Below are 19,326 nucleotides of genomic sequence, written 5' to 3' on the forward strand. Positions count from 1 at the left end.
CCCCAGAATTAATCTAAGACAACTCAAGAAATCTGTAGTTAATTTTGACGTTTTATTCCAAGGATGTTTTATTTAGGCAATTTTACATCTAACTAAGTTGTTTGGTGCAGTATTTCTCAAGTAAAAAAAAAAGTGCAATGCTTTGTCTTATGTAAACAAAGTCGGAGGTGCTGGGCAGGTCTGTCTCACTGTCTGTGCTATTGGATAGAGAGCAATCCCAGCAACTGTTTATTTATTTCTATTTATTTAACCTTTATTTAACTATTCAAGTCCGCTAAGAACATATTGTTATTTACAATGACGGCCTACCAAAAGGCTTCCTGTGGGAACAGGGATTAAAAATTAAAACAATATATAAATATAGGACAAAACACACATCACGACGAGACAACACTACATAAAGAGAGACCTAAGACAACAACATAGCAAGGCAGCAACACATGATAACACAGCATGGTAGAAACACAACATGACAACAACATGGTAGCAGCACAACATGACAACAACATGGTAGAAGCACAACATGACAACAACATGGTAGCAGCACAACATGGTAGCAGCACAAAAAAACATGGTACAAACATTATTGGGCACAGACAACAGCACAAAGGGCAAGAAGGTAGAGACAACAATACATCATGCAAAGCAGCCACAACTGTCAGTAAGAGTGTCCATGATTGAGTCTTTGAATGAAGAGATGGAGATAAAACGGTCCAGTTTGAGTGTTTGTTGCAGCTCGTTCCAGTCGCTAGCTGCAGCGAACTGAATAGAGGTTCACCCCGTTAGTGTCAAATCAAAACCCAACCTTCACTTACTTGTTGTGACGCACATATGTTCCAAACTTAGTTTTAGATGAGAATGACTTTATTTAAATGTATTTAGTTATTATTTTTTTTACCCCTTTTTTTCTCCCCGATTTCGTGGTATCTAATTGGTAGTTACAGTCTTGTCTCATCGCTGCAACTCTTGTACGGACTCAGGAGAGGCGAAGGTCGAGAGCCGTGCGTCCTCCAAAACACAACCCAACCAAGCTGCACTGCTTCTTGACACAGTGCCCCCACTTAACCCGGAAGCCAGCCACACCAATGTGTCGGAGGAAACACCGTACACCTGGCAACCGTGTCAGCGTGCACTGCGCCCGGCCCGCCACAGGAGTCGCTAGAGCGCGATGGGACAAGGACCTCCCAGCTGGCCAAACCCTCCCCTAACTCGGACGACGCTAGACCAATTGTGCTCCACGCCATAAATCTCCCGGTCGTGGCCGGCTGTGACAGAGCCTGGACTCAAACCCAGAATCTCTAGTGGCACAGCTAGCACTGCGCCACTCGAGAGGCAGATAATGACTTTATGACCAAAATTATCCTATTTACATTTTGTAGTCAATTTTGACACAATAACTGTCTGTGACTCATATCGATGCCACACACTGTTTTCAAAGGGATTCGATGCTTTTTAAAGACAGCCACTCCTTAATATCTTATTTCATTTAATCTTTAAGTGCAACTGGGCTTGAGTTCTATTAAATATTAAAGGGCAGGAGTCCATCTCCTGTTTCTGTAGAGTGAACCAGAACGGCCCGTAAGGCAGGAGTCCATCTCCTGTTTTCTGTAGTGTGAAGCAGAACGGCCCATAGGGCAGGAGTCCATCTCCTGTTTTCTGTAGTGGGAACCAGAACGGCCCATAGGGCAGGAGTCTATCTCCTGTTTCTGTACAGTGAACCAGAACAGCCCATAGGGCAGGAGTCCATCTCCTGTTGTCTGTAGTGTGAACCAGAACGGCCCATAGGGCAGGAGTCCATCTCCTGTTTCTGTAGAGTGAACCAGAACGGCCCATAGGGCAGCAGTCCATCTCCTGTTTCTGTAGAGTGAACCAGAACGGCCCATAGGGCAGGAGTCCATCTCCTGTTTCTGTAGAGTGAACCAGAACGGCCCATAGGGCAGGAGTCCATCTCCTGTTTCTGTACAGTGATGCAGCTTAATGTACAGTACACCCCCTGGACAGAGCACTAGCCTATGGCAGGGTCTAGTTTATGAATAGTTATATTATTGTAACAGACGTGCTCAGTTGAGATATTGTTTAATTGTGTTGTTGTAACATTGTTTCATTGTGTTGTTGTAACATTGTTTCATTGTGTTGTTGTAACAGACGTGCTCAGTTGAGGCACCACCTGGAACAGTTGAAGCAGCAGGTTCCTCAGTTGTCTGACTCCATGAGAAACACCACCCTGAACCTGCTGAGACGGGCTCAGAAACACATCAAGGTGAGATGAACACACAGCTAAACCCTAAACCCTACCCTAAACCCTAACCACTACCCAAAACCCTACCCTAACCACTACCCTAAACCCTACCCACTACCCTAAACCCTAACCACTACCCAAAACCCTACCCTAACCACTACCCTAAACCCTACCCTACCCTACCCTAACCACTACCCTAAACCCTACCCCCTACCCTACCCGAACCACTACCCTAAACCCTACTCGAACCCTAAACACTACCCTTAAAGGGATACTTAGGGATTTTGACGATGAGGCCCTTTATCTACTGACCCAGAGTCAGATGAACTCATGGATACCATTTTCACGTCCAGTATGAAGAAAGTTGGAGGTAGTTTCACAGGGCCAATGCTAACTAGTGTTAGCGCAATGACTGGAAGTCTATGGCTATCTGCTAGCATGCTCTCTCTCTCTCTCTCTCTCTCTGTATAACTGTACTCATGTCTCTCTCTCTCTGTGTGTGTATAACTGTACTCATCTCTCTCTGTATTAGAGGTCGACCGATTCTGATTTTTCAATGCCGATACCGATTATTGTAGGACCAAAAAAGCCGATAACGATTAATCGGCAGTTTTTTATTTGTATTTTTACAAACATTTTTTGTAATAATGACAATTACAACAATACTGAATGAACACTTATTTTAACTTAATATAATACATCAATAAAATCAATTTAGCCTCAAATAAATAATGAAACATGTTCAATTTGGTTTAAATAATGCAAAAACAAAGTGTTGGAGAAGAAAGTAAAAGTGCAATATGTGCCATGTAAGAAAGCTAACGTTTAAGTGCCTTGCTCAGAACATGAGAGCATATGAAAGCTGGTGGTTCCTTTTAACATGAGTCTTCAATGTTCCCAGGTAAGAAGTTTTAGGTTGTAGTTATTATAGGAATTATAGGACTATTTCTCTCTATACGATTTGTATTTCATATACCTTTGACTATTGGATGTTCTTATAGGCACATTAGTATTGCCAGTGTAACAGTATAGCTTCCGTCCCTCTCCTCGCTCCTACCTGGGCTTGAACCAGGAACACATTGACGACAGCCACCCTCGAAGCAGCGTTACCCATGCAGAGCAAGGGGAACAACTACTCCAAGTCTCAGAGCGAGTGATGTTTGAAACGCTATTAGCGCGCACCCGCTAACTAGCTAGCCATTTCACATCGGTTACACCAGCCTAATCTCGGGAGTTGATAGGCTTGAAGTCATAAACAGCGTAATGCTTGAAGCACAGCGAAGAGCTGCTGGCAAAACGCACTAAAGTGCTGTTTGAATGAATGCTTACGAGCCTGCTGCTGCCTACCATCGCTCAGTCAGACTGCTCTATCAAATCATAGACTTAATTGTAACATAATAACACACAGAAATACGAGCCTTAGGTCATTAATATGGTCCAATCCGGAAACTATCATCTCAAAAACAAAACGTTTTTCCTTTCAGTGAAATACGGAACCTGTCCGTATTTTATCTAACTGGTGGCATCCCTAAGTCTAAATATTCCTGTTACATTGCACAACCTTCAATGTCATGTCATAATTACGTAAAATTCTGGCAAATTAGTTCGCAACGAGCCAGGCGGCCCAAACTGCTGCATATACCCTGACTCTGTTGCAAGAGAAGTGTCACATTTTCCCTAGTTAAAAGAAATTCATGTTAGCAGGCAATATTAACTAAATATGCAGGATTAAAAATATATACTTGTGTATTGATTTTAAGAAAGGCATTGATGTTTATGGTTGGAGCAACGTGTACCTAAGCGATTATATGCAACGCAGGACAGGCTAGATAAACTAGTAATATCATCAACCATGTGTAGTTAACTAGTGATTATGATTGATTGATTGTTTTTTATAAGATAAGTTTAATGCTAGCTATCAACTTACCTTGGCTTCTTACTGCATTCGCGTAACAGGCAGGCTCCTCGTGGAGTGCAATGTAAAGCAGGTGGTTAGAGCGTTGGACTAGTTAACCGTAAGGTTGCAAGATTGAATCCCTGAGCTGACAAGGTAAAAATCTGTCGTTCTGCCCCTGAACAAGGCAGTTAACCCACCGTTCCCCGGTAGGCCGTCATTGAAAATAAGAATGTTTTCTTAACTGACTTGCCTAGTTAAATAAAGGTCTAAAAAAAAAAAAAAAAAGGCCAAATCGGCGTCCAAAAATACCGATTTCTGATTGTTATGAAAACCTGAAATCGGCCCTAATTAATTGGCCATTCCAATTAATCGGTCGACATCTACTCTGTATAACTGTCCTCATCTCTCTCTCTCTGTATAACTGTCCTCATCTCTCTCTCTCTCTCTCTCGCTCTCTCTCTCTGTATAACTGTCCTCATCTCTCTCTCTCTCTCTCTCTGTATAACTGTCCTCATCTCTCTCTCTCTCTGTATAACTGTCCTCATCTCTCTCTCCTTCGCCCCCATCAGAAGCTACAGGAGCAGGATGAACGTGCGGAGCAGTTAAAGGGTCATCTGCGTTGGGAGCAGAGAGAGCTGAGGGTGAGGCTGGAGCAGCTACAGGGACATGGAGGCCTGGGGGGTCTGACTGGTCTGGGCCCTGGGGGTCTGACTGGTCAGGGTCTGGGAGGAACAGGAGTGGTCTCAGAGAGGATGAGGAACGACAGTCTGGGATCAGCAGCCATGTCCTCTTCAGAGAGATCTGACTCTGACAGAGGTGAGTCTCAGTCGTCACAGCTGCATGTTTAGTAACCAATCACAGCTGTCTTACCCATGTTTAGTATCTCTCTCAAAACAGAACCTGGGGATATCCATTTGTTAGGGAGAACATCTTCAGCTTTTGTTGACGGAAGTGTTTTCACACTGAGATGGTCTCTGTCCCAGGTCTCCTCCGTGTTCAGTGTTGTCCTCTCAGGGATATGAGATGGTCTCGGCCCCAGCTCTCCTCCGTGTTCAGTGTTGTCCTCTCAGGGATATGAGATGGTCTCTGTCCCAGCTCTTCTCCGTGTTCAGTGTTGTCCTCTCAGGGATATGAGATGGTCTCTGTCCCAGCTCTTCTCCGTGTTCAGTGTTGACCTCTCAGGGATATGAGATGGTCTCTGTCCCAGCTCTCCTCTGTGTTCAGTGTTGTCCTCTCAGGGATACGAGATGGTCTCTGCCCCAGCTCTCTTCCGTGTTCAGTGTTGTACTCTCAGGGATATGAGATGGTCTCGGCCCCAGCTCTCCTCCGTGTTCAGTGCTGTCCTCTCAGGGATGTGAGATGGTCTCGGTCCCAGCTCTCCTCCGTGTTCAGTGTTCATCTCCATTTTCAAGTGTTAGGGATATAGGTCTACAACTTCAGGTTTTGTCGACCGAAGTGTCCAGAGGTGTTCATGTTTAAAGTTTTTCAGCTTAGTGTTTCATATCAGAGAAATACGGTGTCTTAAGTAAAACTAAAACACACATTGATTTTACCAGAAGATTTTTAGGAGAAATTTGAGTCTGCGATTGAACAGATTTTCTTTTTCCCCCAGTCATTTTTGACAGATTATAGATTGTCTTTGATAACCTGAGATGTGTTTTGTTGTTTTTTTGTCGTTGCAGAAGACGTAGAGGTTGATGTGGAGAGTATAGTGTTTGAGTGTCTGGACTCTGATGGACTGGGGACGGTCCATGGCATGGATCACTGTTACTCCAGCAGCCCTGCCTGGGCCGGGCTATGACCTACCTGCCACTGTATACTACACACACCCTTCTGGAGGGACACACCGGCGTCTTATGTCAGCTAGTGCCACGATTCCCACCTGCACTGTCGGCTTTTAAGGGACGAGCGTCGCGTTGGAGTGACGCCACCTGACGTAAGACAATGGGGGGACACACAGGAGGAAAAACATTCCAAATAGGACAAAGGACAAAACAATAAGGAAAGAAGAAGATGAGGAACAACCTCAACAACATTACAATACAGGGACAGGACAGCTGGAACAACCTCAACATTACTGTACAGGAACAGGACAGCTGGAACAACCTCAACAACATTACTGTACAGGAACAGGACAGCTGGAACAACCTCAACAACATTATTGTACAGGAACAGGACAGCTGGAACAACCTCAACAACATTATTGTACAGGAACAGGACAGCTGGAACAACCTCAACAACATTATTGTACAGGAACAGGACAGCTGGAACAACCTCAACAACATTACTGTACAGGAACAGGACAGCTGGAACAACCTCAACATTAAAATACAGGAACAGGCCAGCTGGAACAACCTCAACAACATTACAATACAGGAACAGGACAGCTGGAACAACCTCAACAACATTACAATACAGGAACAGGACAGCTGGAACAACCTCAACATTACAATACAGGAACAGGACAGCTGGAACAACCTCAACATTACAATACAGGAACAGGACAGCTGGAACAACCTCAACAACATTACAATACAGGAACAGGACAGCTGGAACAACCTCAACAACATTACAGTACAGGAACAGGACAGCTGGAACAACCTCAACTACATTACAGTACAGGAACAGGACAGCTGGAACAACCTCAACTACATTACAGTACAGGAACAGGACAGCTGGAACAACCTCAACAACATTACAGTACAGGAACAGGACAGCTGGAACAACCTCAACAACATTACTTTACAGGAACAGGACAGCTGGAACAACCTCAACAACATTACTGTACAGGAACAGGACAGCTGGAACAACCTCAACAACATTACTGTACAGGAACAGGACAGCTGGAACAACCTCAACAACATTACTGTACAGGAACAGGACAGCTGGAACAACCTCAACAACATTACTGTACAGGAACAGGACAGCTGGAACAACCTCAACAACATTACTGTACAGGATCGGGACAGCTGGAACAACCTCAACAACATTACTGTACAGGATCGGGACAGCTGGAACAACTTCAACAACATTACTGTACAGGAACGGGACAGCTGGAACAACCTCAACAACATTACTGTACAGGAACAGGACAGCTGGAACAACGTCAACATTACTGTACAGGAACAGGACAGCTGGAACAACCTCAACATTACTGTACAGGAACAGGACAGCTGGAACAACCTCAATAACATTACTGTACAGGAACAGGACAGCTGGACTACACACAACAACCAGGGAAAAGTGATCACTTTTTTAAAAAAGTTTTATTTTATCTAACTTCTCATTCAGCTCTGACTTACTGTGAGCTGAATCTGTTTTTAAAATATATATTTAGCTCAAATCTCTGAGCAGGTTTTTATCTTTGTCTGACCTCTTAAACAGCCTCCACTCAAGGACAGTCCAACCATAATTCGGTGGATGCTTATACTTGTCCTATTTAACACATGTACCTGTGTGTATTATCAGCATGTGTGAATTGGAAATGTGTTTTGTTTCCATGTCCCAACTCCCCCCCCTGAGACACCTTCAGAGTCACAGCCTGGGTCAGCCATTATCATTAGGGTTAAGTGCCTTGCTCAAGGGCACATCGGCAGATTTCTTTGCTTGGAGATTCAAACTAGCAACCTTTCGGTTACTGGCCCAACGCTCTAACCACTCGGCTAGCTGCCGCCGTATGAATGGCGGTAGGAACCATTGAGCTTCATTATACTTTCTCACCACAGTATCACTGACTTCAAATAGAAACAACAGGGTAGTATTCATTAGAAAACATACTGAAACAATAAGAAAAGCTCTGTTTTGTTTTCCGTTGCAAAAAGTTTTGCGACCGTGTGCTCTTAATGAATACGACCCGTTTAATGAAGGCAATTCGAACCGAGCGTCATGGATTGAATAGGTGCTCAAGGTGCTGTGCTCACTGTCCACAAGCGTTATGAAAACACCAGACATGGCCCAATAATGTAGTGCACTACTTTAGACAGGGCCCAATAATGTAGTGCACTACTTTAGACAGGGCCCTATAATGTAGTGCACTACTTTAGACAGGGCCCAATAATGTAGTGCACGATATAGGGCAGGGTTTCCCAACTGGTGGCCGGCCAGTAGGGGATTGTATTTATTTATTGTTGTACATCAGACTATAAAAACACCATCAAATCAATTTGATTTAATCTACTAATTATCTGTAATTATGTTCCGCCCCAGTCTACGAATTATTTGTAATTATGTTCTGGCCCCAGTCTACGAAATATCTGTAATTATGTTCTGGCCCCAGTCTACGAATTATCTGTAATTATGTTCCGGCCCCAGTCTACGAATGATCTGTAATTATGTTCCGGCCCCAGTCTACTAATTATCTGTAATAATGTTCCGGGCCCCAGTCTACTAATTATCTGTAATTATGTTCCGACCCCCAGTCTACTAATTATCTGTAATTATGTTCCGGCCCCCAGTCTACTAATTATCTGTAATTATGTTCCAGCCCCCAGTCTACTAATTATCTGTAATTATGTTCCGGTCCCCAGTCTACTAATTATCTGTAATTATGTTCCGGCCCCCAGTCTACTAATTATCTGTAATTATGTTCTGGCCCCCAGTCTACTAATTATCTGTAATTATGTTCCGGCCCCCAGTCTACTAAATATCTGTAATTATGTTCCGGGCCCCTGACCATCCGCTCAACGTAGGGAACAGGGAACCCTTAGGGACCCGTACCAGTTCACCAAACGGTGCTACAATCTTTTGCTCTAAGGTCTTCTTTACAATATCTCTATATTGGAAAACACTGCCTTTAACTCTCCAGCCTTTCGCTCCAGCCAACAAGCTTCAGGAATATTATAACGTATTGTCACCTTGTACAGCATTTATTAAGTCTGTAGTCTGTCTGTCTGTTCTGTTATTGTGACTAAGTCTGTCCTTTTATTTTATTTTATTTATATTTGTTATTTTGTTTTGTTGCACAAAACTATCCACATAGCACTTCTTCTTTGCATCCTAAAAAGCACAATAATTCCCTTTTCTAGTGCACTACTGTTGACCAGGTTCCATAAGGCTTCGGTTAAAGTAGTGCACTAAATACGACAGGGGTTCTCAAACTTTCATCAGGGACCCCCTCTCATAATCAGAACTGGAGTGAGATAAAAAAACATAGTTCAAGTAATTACACTAGGACTAGGGCAGTGCATGGCTTCCCTCCATATGGAGCCTCCGACCACATTTTCAGATCCAGCATAAATTGTCCCTTATGAACATGCATTGTATTACAATCTCAAAGATTATTCCACGGATCCCTTGGACAAAATGTGTTTATTCTGTTGTAAGTAATATTCATAAAAATATAAAAAAACATGTATCTTTGAGAACCCCTGGTCTGGCTGTTGACCCCCTTGCAGTACAGACCCCACTTTGAGAACCCCTGATATAGGGTGCTATTTGGGGATGTACCCTTTATATCTTGTAAAGGTTGTGGGTAATATCACTCTGAGCAATGCTTCTACTGAACTGGGGTGAGTTTCTCCAGAAAACAAAGATAATCTTTTAGCCTTTAGATCATTGTTTATCCATTGGACTTGAGATTATATTTTATGTTTTTAGGAAATGCACCCCTGAAATTTCCCGGACATAAATTAAGATTACTGTAGTCCTGGACACAAAAAAAACTAATTTTCCTTTGAGCTTGCTTTTTAATCCACGGGCTGAGGCAGGGATTCAATCCGGTCACGGGTTATAGGCATTGCGGGTTATAGGCATTGCCGTTTTTAAAGGTAATGTTCCCCGCATCTCGTGGAGAACCCATTCACAGTAAACGCTACATATGGCAGCTCAATAGGAAATTACCTTTACACCCGCGATGCCTATAACCCGTGATAGGATTTAATCCGCTCTAAATCGTGTGTCCAGGAAACCACCATCTTTTAATTACCTAGCCATATTGTAACAAGACTGTTTGTTCTTCATGAGTTTAACAGTTGAATTAGTTTCATGTTTCTGATGTGGACATTATGGAACTCATAGGAAATGCAGGTGTCTTTGCTAAGTGTCCATACGGGTGCTATAATGGTGCATATTTTGCAAACATTTGATTTACAATTGCTCGTATGAACTTGAAGTCATTCTGTCTGGATTTCAAGTCATTGAATATGTATTACTCATATCTTGACTATACCTGCAATAGATGCCACCATGTTAGGAAAATAGTACATGTTTGGGTAAAAAGCATTATTTTGATATGTAATACAGTACTTGCAATTTACATTAATGCAACTGTAGCCTTGGATGCCAGGCTTAGCCAATGAGACAAGATTTGGAAGGATGGGGCTCTGCGAGACTGATGCAGCTGTCTTACAAGTACCAGTCTACTAAAACTAAACTCACTGTGGATTTCATCCTCTGAGGTGACTGCCTGCCTGGAAGTTACCCACTGAGGTGACTGACTTTCAGAATGCTACCCAGAGGTGACTGACTGCCTGGAAGTTACCCTCTGAGGTGCGCTGACTGACTGCCTGCCTGTTACCCACTGAGGTGCGCTGACTGACTGCCTTCAGGATGTTACCCATTGAGGTGCGCTGACTGACTGCTTGCCTGTTACCTACTGAGGTGACTGACTGCCTGGATGTTACCCACTGAGGTGCGCTGACTGCCTGCCTGCCTGTTACCCACTGAGGTGCGCTGACTGCCTGCCTGGATGTTACCCACTGAGGTGACTGACTGACTGACTGCCTTCAGGATGTTACCCACTGAGGTGCGCTGACTGACTGCCTTCAGGATGTTACCCACTGAGGTGCGCTGACTGACTGCCTTCAGGATGTTACCCACTGAGGTGCGCTGACTGACTGCCTTCAGGATGTTACCCACTGAGGTGCGCTGACTGACTGCCTTCAGGATGTTACCCACTGAGGTGCGCTGACTGACTGCCTTCAGGATGTTACCTACTGAGGTGCGCTGACTGACTGCCTTCAGGATGTTAATACCCCAACAAGATGCCTTATGACCTTGTCATTGCAACAAGAAAATGTCTGTATATCTGTATGCACTTATAAGTCTTCCTCTGTCCCAGTACAATTACGTAGCATTTGTATACTAGGGTATGTATGCCTTTTGTATGAATAAATATTTGTAATATTTAATACTAATCACTTCCTTGTTATTCAAAGGCAGTATGAGATTATTTGAGGAAGACAATGAAAAAAAAAAAAAATAATAATTACAAAATGATCCAGAAACAGAAAGTATTTATTGGTATTCATCAATAAGTTGATACTGTTGCTCAAACATAGCACATTCATAATTTGTATTCATTCATTTTCTTTAAAAGAGATTCTCAGGTACTTGTGTACTTTTTATAGCCAGTAGTTCTGAATGTAGAGCTCATGAGCTGAAAGTGGTGTACTACGTCATACACGTGCAACTTTACTAGCTGTCACTCAAATGGAGAGGGGCTGGCCCATGTAGGGGAAAAGGGTTTCAAACGAGGGATTTCATGGCTAATTGAGGTAAAAATAGTAATTCTGCTCATAGATTATCTCATGTTTATAAACTGGGTGGTCAGAGGCCTTGAATGCTGATTGGCTGACAGCCATGGTATATCAGACCATATACCACAGATATGAAAAAAAAACATACATTTTTACTTCTCTAATTACATTGGTAACCAGTTTATAATAGCAATAAGGCATCTCGGGGGTGGGGGGGGGGGTTGTGATATATGACCAATATACCACGGCTAAGGGCTGTGTTCAGGCATATACGACATCCCCTCACGCCTTATTACTTTAACTAACTACACATTGACACATCCAGCCCAAAGGGGGAGGTTTAAAAAAAATAATACATAGTTGCCGTCAAAGTTCCGGAGCATATCTTTAAGTGTAATTATACAATTTGTTTTTGAAAATTTGGCTCATTTTCTGAAGCTAATTTCTTCAAGCATACATACAGACATTGATATCCACAGCAATCCTGTCTTTTCACAATGTCAAGAGAGCGCCAAGTAGCAGCCCTCTCTCTAGCCCAGGCTGATCACTTTCAAGTAACGACTGCAAAATAACGTGGACCCTCTCATCACACTAGTAAAAACTTCAATTTGAAGCAATGAATTATCATTCTGAATCCAAAAGTATAGAAATGTAGCGCCATAACTGAAATCAATTAACCTGTAGTGAAGATTCAGTGAGATTTCTTTGAGATGGCTTTTTGAGTAGTCTAGTTAGAAGAAAACAAAGATGATTTTGAAAAAGATAAATATTTACGAATCGTAAGCCTAAATCTAAAGTAACTGAAGATATGTAGTCAGTCTCATTAACAATGTGAGAAACAAAACTATATAAAAGTAAAGGAATTATGACAGGAGAAATACTTCCCGTTACGGAAAAGACAGAAGTGCACAAGAGGTTAAAGGGTCCATAAGTCTGTGGTTAAAAGTAGTATACTATATAGGGAATAGGGTGCCATTTGGGACTCAACCACTGAGTTGGGAGGGAATGGTGGTTAGGCCTACAGCTCTAGGATCAGCTTCCCCTCTACCAATCCTAACCTTAGCCATTATTGTGAAAATGCTAAAAACTGACAATATCAGCGTCTAGGGACAGCTTCACGCAACTTCGTGGAACTCCCTCATCCCCTACGGCTATGACAGTACTCAGTAGGTCACAAAAAAACAACTCGAGACACACAGTCATTTCTGGAGACACGAACCAGTCTCTTGTACTAGCTCCCAATAAAAAGGACAAGACCGACCAACACCAACGTCGGCCGTGCACGGTAGACCACCTGCCGGGTGGAACTGGTGTTGTCCTGTCCCTAATGCTGCCGCATACCTCCAACAATAACAATCTAGTTACTCAAGTTTACATTCTGTGACGTACAGTAACCACTTCTATAGCGTTTAGATCACGGGTTCCATTTCTCATCTCCTTTCGCTTTCTGCTACTAATATGTAACCTTCCATTTCTGCAGGTTTGTCTCATTGAGATCAGCATCTACACAATAACTGATAAGACCATGACAGGTGGAGGGAGTAGAATGGAAACCAGCCCAACCCTTTCACCTCCCTGTTCAGAGTACTGTACTGAAGGAAAGGAGACAAGGAAAGGAAGCTAGTGAGGACTATTGAGACCCAGCCCAGACACTTGTGGTAGAAGACAAGAGTCTAAAAGGTGCTGCATGGTCAATCCGATGTCTGCAGAGGCAGTACGGCGGTTCCACTGTGTTGCGGCAGTACAGCGGTTCCACTGTGTTGCGGCAGTACAGCGGTTCCACTGTGTTGCGGCAGTACAGCGGTTTACGGTAATGCAGCCTCTTCAGAAGTCAGAGCAAACATACTTTTTGGGTTTCCCGGAGCTGTTGTGAAGGAAGTTGTCGAGGAAGTGAGTTTGTGTTTATACAGGACCTACCGTCAACCAATCATGTCAATGCGGAGCTATACAGAGCCCTCCACATTGTTACAACATTTGAGAGGTGCACAGCGAAGCAGTACGGAGCTTGATTTGGCCTCTGCATGCCTCTCCGGAGCCTCCATTGCATCACACCCTACATATGGTCTCCACCACTTTATCAGATCCAGCATAAATTGGCTTTAACTGTAATGGTTCATCGTCTAGATCACTTTCACACCTAGAGTCACAAAATTCCCAAGGTTTTCCAGAAATCTTGGTTGGAGGATTCCGGATTTCCTTCTTACGGTAATCTTTCAATTTCTGGAAAACCTGGTAATTTTAGTTAACAGAATGTAATCTAACCATTAGGGGGCTCAATAAGATCTGATCTGTAATTTTAGTTAACAGAATTTTGCATCCCTAACCACAGATCTAGGATCAGATTCCCCTCCCTCAATCTAACCATTAGGGGGCTCAATAAGATCTGATCCCAGGTCTGGTTAAGGACAACCAGACCTGGGTTCAAATACTATTCAACGTTTTTTTTTTAATACTTTTTGCTATTGCTTGAGCCTTCCCGGAGTGGTTCCATTGTGCCAGCCAGGCATGCTGAATCGATCCCAGATAAAGTATTTGAAATAATTTTCAAATAGTCTTTGAATAAAGGCAGGACTGACAGGGGCCAATGTCTACTTCCTCCCACTGGCACCTCGCATTCTGGGTTTAAGTTTCTATGATCAGCTTCCCCTCCGCCAATCCTAAACATATCAGCATCTAGGGGCAACTACACTGGCAGCTCAGACATACTGTTGTTTCTTGTGAGCCTGTGAGGCAAGGTCTTTAGCTTTCTCTTTAGCTGCCAGAGCTGTCACCCTGGCCCTCTCCGTAGCATGCTCAGCCAGGGTCCTGGAGGGGGTCTCACCTGAAAGGGGGGTGGGGGGGAGAGAGAAAAAACATGGTGGTTAGAGAAGGGAGAGGGGAGAGAGGAAACATGGTGCCATTGGTTTAGACCTGGGACACCGTACCGTTTCTACCGCTCCGCCGCGACACCGTACCGTTTCTACCACTCCGCCGCTCCACAGTACCGTTTCTACCGCTCCGCCTCTCCACAGCACCGTTTCTACCGCTCCACAGTACCGTTTCTACCGCTTCGCCGCTCCACAGTACCGTTTCTACCACGACACAGTACCGTTAATAATAAGGAACTGAACTGATCGCCCCACCTTATTTTACAGCGTAATAAAACAACTGGCCTCCATCTTACCTTGCATTTTGGCCAGGACGTATTCAAACCCCTTCATGGTCTTTGCAACACTGGTCTTGAACCGGGCAAGGCCGAACTCCTGTAAAGTGAAGTCAGAAATGAATGAAAATTATCATTAACAGGAATCTGTTTATACACAGAAGAACATGTCAGTCATACCATCAGTCACACCATCACTCCCCATCAGTCACACCATCACAAGGCTCAGTAAACCCAACTGGGCAGTTTAATAGCCGACACAACTGAGGGTTTATCAAAGTCTGATACCAGACAGTAAATCATTCAACAACTTCTACACAGGCTGAAAAGGCAAACTGCCAGCTTGTGGGTTCCTTTATGAGTCTTTCTGTAACACATAGATGGCTCCATAGCTCCATCCTATAGATGGCTCCATCCTATAGATGGCCCCATCCTATAGATGGCCCCATCCTATAGATGGCCCCATCCTATAGATGGCCCCATCCTATAGATGGCCCCATATCCCCATCCTATAGATGGCTCCATATCCCCATCCTATAGATGGCTCCATATCCCCATCCTATAGATGGCTCCATATCCCCATCCTATAGATGGCTAGATAGATGGCAGTGGAAAGATTGTCAAGTCAGGTGCTTTCTAGGGACCCCACCCTTCCAGTACCACTTCCATCTGGTGGTGTGGATATGGTTTCCACTGGCCTGGAACACACACACACACACACACACACACACACACACACACACACACACACACACACACACACACACACACACACACACACACACACACACACACACACACACACCTGTATAGCTCTGGAGAGCCCGTAAAGGTTGGACGAGATCCAGGCCTCTCTGTTAATCTCCGTCCAGCTGGTGTTGTCAGGGTTAATTCTGTACTCACAACGCTCCTCCACAGACTGACAGGGGAATCAAAACAAAGCCAGACCATATTATGATAGTATATACAGCCAATGGAGTCTATAATGAAGACTTGCGTTGGCTCCCTTAGCTCAGCGGGCTAACACAGTCACAGACCAACAGGAGACCCACATCTCAAATCCAGGTCGGTCACACATACCATGGCTAAATACGGTCACGGGTTCGAAGTCCCAGTCGGTCACACGTACCATCATGCGTGCGTGGCTGATGTTCCAAGTCAGCGTTGTCATGGTTCTGTTCTGGGGGTCCACGATGGAATCCTCGATGATGTAGGCGTGCCTGGCCATGGTAACCGGCAGGTACTTCTCCATCCAGCGAGGCGCGCGGTTAGTTTTGGTCAGCAGTCGCCTAGAGACCAGACAGTTACCGGGAGTTACCTCCCTAAAGATGATGTCCTCCGTTAGGACATGGTTACTGAGGGGAGAGAGGAGATGGGAGTTCATTTATACTGTGGGGAGAGATGGGAGTTCATTTATACTGTGGGGAGAGATGGGAGTTCATTTATACTGTGGGGAGAGATGGGAGTTCATTTATACTGTGGGGAGAGATGGGAGTTCATTTATACTGTGGGGAGAGATGGGAGTTCATTTATACTGTGGGGAGAGATGGGAGTTCATTTATACTGTGGGGAGAGATGGGAGTTCATTTATACTGTGGGGAGAGATGGGAGTTCATTTATACTGTGGGGAGAGATGGGAGTTCATTTATACTGTGGGGAGAGATGGGAGTTCATTGTACTATTGTATCACAGTTAGAGACATGCTGGGGAGAGAGGAGATGGGAGTTCATTGTAATATTGTATTACAGTTAGAGACATGCTGGGGAGAGAGGAGATGGGAGTTCATTGTAATATTGTATTACAGTTAGAGAGACATGCTGGGGAGAGAGGAAATGGGATGGGTGAATTAGGTTGGATTCCGAGAGACTTTCCAGGGACACTGAAAGATTACAGGTCGCAACGATGTCTATACGTCTCTATGCTACAACGTTGCGATGTCTATACATCTCTATGCTACAACGTTGCGATGTCCATACATCTCTATGCTACAACGTTGCGATGTCCATACATCTCTCTTCCTTACCTGTAGGGGTTGGGGGGTAATCTTTCTTACCTGTAGGGGTTGGGGGGTAATCTTTCTTACCTGTAGGGGTTGGGGGTCATCTGTCTTACCTGTAGGGGTTGGGGTATCGCTCCCAAAAAGCAATGCAGACTTGGTCCCAGGAACTTTTCAGATGATCTACGCAGGCAAAGTACTTCCCCATCGTTCCCCAAAAATGATGACTTCATATGTAACTGGTTACACTTTGGCAAATACCTGTTAGAAGAACAGGACACGTAAATAAACTCAAATTAGCTGGTACGTTATCAATTGCATGCACATTCGCCCAATCAATCGTGAAATTAGAAGGCTGCACTAAAAAAACGAAACTCCTAGATAAACATAGAAAGTGGAATAGTGTGCTTTTAAAATGACAGCTGTCAATCAAATGTAGTGAAATTAAAATCAGTAACGTGCGCACTAGTCATTGCTAACGTTAACGAAGCTAACGTTTTACCTGTTCATAATATAGATATATTTAGGTCCATATATACCGCTCGACATGCAACTTGTTTCTGCTAAAGACATCGTTAGTGACAGTTAACGGAATATAAACTGAAATGGTCACGTCTGGCTAGAATGCTAAGCTAACGAGTTAGCTTAGCATAAGCGTGGGAGTCAACGCCATGAATTAATTAAACTACATAACTTGACCGATTTTCATGAAGAAAAAATAAATACAAAACAATTACCTCGTTGGCAACACCATTTACATCGGAGATAAATGCATTTTCTACTACTTTTAGAAGAATGTAGCATGCAGCTACATGACAGAGTGACTTGGGCTGAAGGGAAGGTCAAGAACAACGCCATATACGGTAGAACAGAGAGGAAGAGGCGCGGCGAGAGGTTAACTGGTTCCGAAAACATGGTGTTCTCCAGCAGGCGGCGCTGTTTCGGAGGGAGGACGGTGGTGCAAGCGAAGAAGAAGAAGCTTGAATCTGATGGCGGTGGAAATAAGGATGACTGGATTTTTGTCATAAAGGATGGAAAAATAAGTACAATTATTTTGGGGGAAGGAATCGTTTTAGTGTCGGTATTACACCATTGTATCTGGTTGGAGCTCGTTTTCTGGGAGTATTGGAGCTGTTCTTTTTTGTTGTTTTTTGATTTTGCTGGTTCCGTGGAGAGGATTCAAAAGGGTATAAAAACCCATTGGGTAAAGTAGTTAAATACGAGGGCGCTTGTATTGGTTACCTGTGTTTCTGCTGACCAGACGGGACGTTTGTTGGCCTCGCTTGATTTAATTATTATCCTGTCGTTGTTTGAGCTACGGAGCAGGACCCCTGTCAAAATAGTAATTTTGTCAGATGTTAACATTTGAATGCAAAACGTTCGTAGGATGAATGGTGTGGTTAATGGAAGGAAGGATAATAATTATTCTGAGTCCCTCCAGAACTGAGTACAGCTGGGATATGTGTAGGCTACTACCCTGCCAGAGCTTTTGAATCCAGGCCAATGCAGTGTAACATGTTAAATGTTTTGTCATGTAGTGTCTGCAGACAGAAGGTACGGAGCCAGAAAGCTGCCAAAAAGGTTGAACGTATCGTTAGGATCGTATAAGAAAAGCCTTGCTCATCTGTGAACGTACAAACACCATGTTACGATTACAGACTAACATTTTAGGCTTGAACAAATCTTGAGTTGCAATTCTGACATTCAATAATACCTTTCAGAGTTTTGGCAGTTTCATCTCACCCACAAAAATAAAAGGTACTCCAAACTGCCTGTGAGGCGTGCTACGCGAACATACATGCCAGAGTAATATATATACACTACTCCAAAAAATAAAGGGAACACTTAAACAACACAATGTAACTCCAAGTCAATCACACTTCTGTTAAATCAAACTGTCCACTTAGGAAGCAACACTGATTGACAATACATTTCACATGCTGTTGTGCAAATAGACAACAGGTGGAAATTATAGGCAATTAGCAAGAGACCCCCAATAAAGGAGTGGTTCTGCAGGTGGGGACCACAGACCACTTCTCAGTTCCTATGCTTCCTGGCTGATGTTTTGGTCACTTTTGAATGCTGGCGGTGCTTTCCCTCTAGTGGTAGCATGAGACGGAGTCTACAACCCACACAAGTGGCTCAGGTAGTGCAGCTCATCCAGGATGGCACATCAATGCGAGCTGTGGCAAGAAGGTTTGCTGTGTCTGTCAGCGTAGTGTCCAGAGCATGGAGGCGCTACCAGGAGACAGGCCAGTACATCAGGAGACGTGGAGGAGGCCGTAGGAGGGCAACAACCCAGCAGCAGGACCGCTACCTCCGCCTTTGTGCAAGGAGGAGCAGGAGGAGCACTGCCAGAGCCCTGCAAAATGACCTCCAGCAGGCCACAAATGTGCATGTGTCTGCTCAAACGGTCAGAAACAGACTCCATGAGGGTGGTATGAGGGCCCGACGTCCACAGGTGGGGGTTGTGCTTACAGCCCAACACCGTGCAGTATGTTTGGCATTTGCCAGAGAACACCAAGATTGGCAAATTCGCCACTGGCGCCCTGTGCTCTTCACAGATGAAAGCAGGTT

The 19,326-nt window shown here is 44.1% G+C and overlaps 2 protein-coding genes across 3 annotated transcripts in view; one reads left to right on the forward strand and one right to left on the reverse strand.

Annotated features, from left to right (window-relative positions):
• Nucleotides 1–11,263, forward strand: part of mxd3 (MAX dimerization protein 3) — a 102,750-nt gene extending 91,487 nt beyond the window's left edge. Inside the window, exons 4-6 of the mRNA XM_014213391.2 lie at nt 2,146–2,260; nt 4,706–4,952; nt 5,819–11,263. Of these exons, the coding sequence (XP_014068866.1) occupies nt 2,146–2,260; nt 4,706–4,952; nt 5,819–5,937 (481 nt within the window). The 3' untranslated portion in view covers nt 5,938–11,263. The remainder of the gene's footprint in view (nt 1–2,145; nt 2,261–4,705; nt 4,953–5,818) is intronic.
• An 88-nt stretch (nt 11,264–11,351) lies between these two features.
• On the reverse strand, nt 11,352–17,644 carry prelid1a (PRELI domain containing 1a). Of its 2 annotated transcripts, XM_014213388.2 has the most exons (7): nt 17,487–17,644; nt 16,866–17,010; nt 15,883–16,108; nt 15,559–15,672; nt 14,775–14,853; nt 14,536–14,682; nt 11,352–14,432 (listed from the first exon to the last, which is right to left on the reverse strand). In XM_014213388.2, exons 2-7 carry the CDS (start codon nt 16,955–16,957, stop codon nt 14,308–14,310), a joined length of 783 nt encoding a protein of 260 aa, XP_014068863.1. In that variant the 5' UTR covers nt 16,958–17,010; nt 17,487–17,644; the 3' UTR covers nt 11,352–14,307. The 2 variants fall into 2 exon arrangements, with proteins under 2 accessions (XP_014068863.1, XP_014068865.1); XM_014213390.2 differs by lacking the exon at nt 14,536–14,682.
• Between the last annotated feature and the right edge of the window lie 1,682 nt (nt 17,645–19,326).

This window comes from Salmo salar, chromosome ssa09 (genome assembly GCF_905237065.1).
Source record: "Salmo salar chromosome ssa09, Ssal_v3.1, whole genome shotgun sequence".
NCBI lineage: Eukaryota > Metazoa > Chordata > Actinopteri > Salmoniformes > Salmonidae > Salmo > Salmo salar.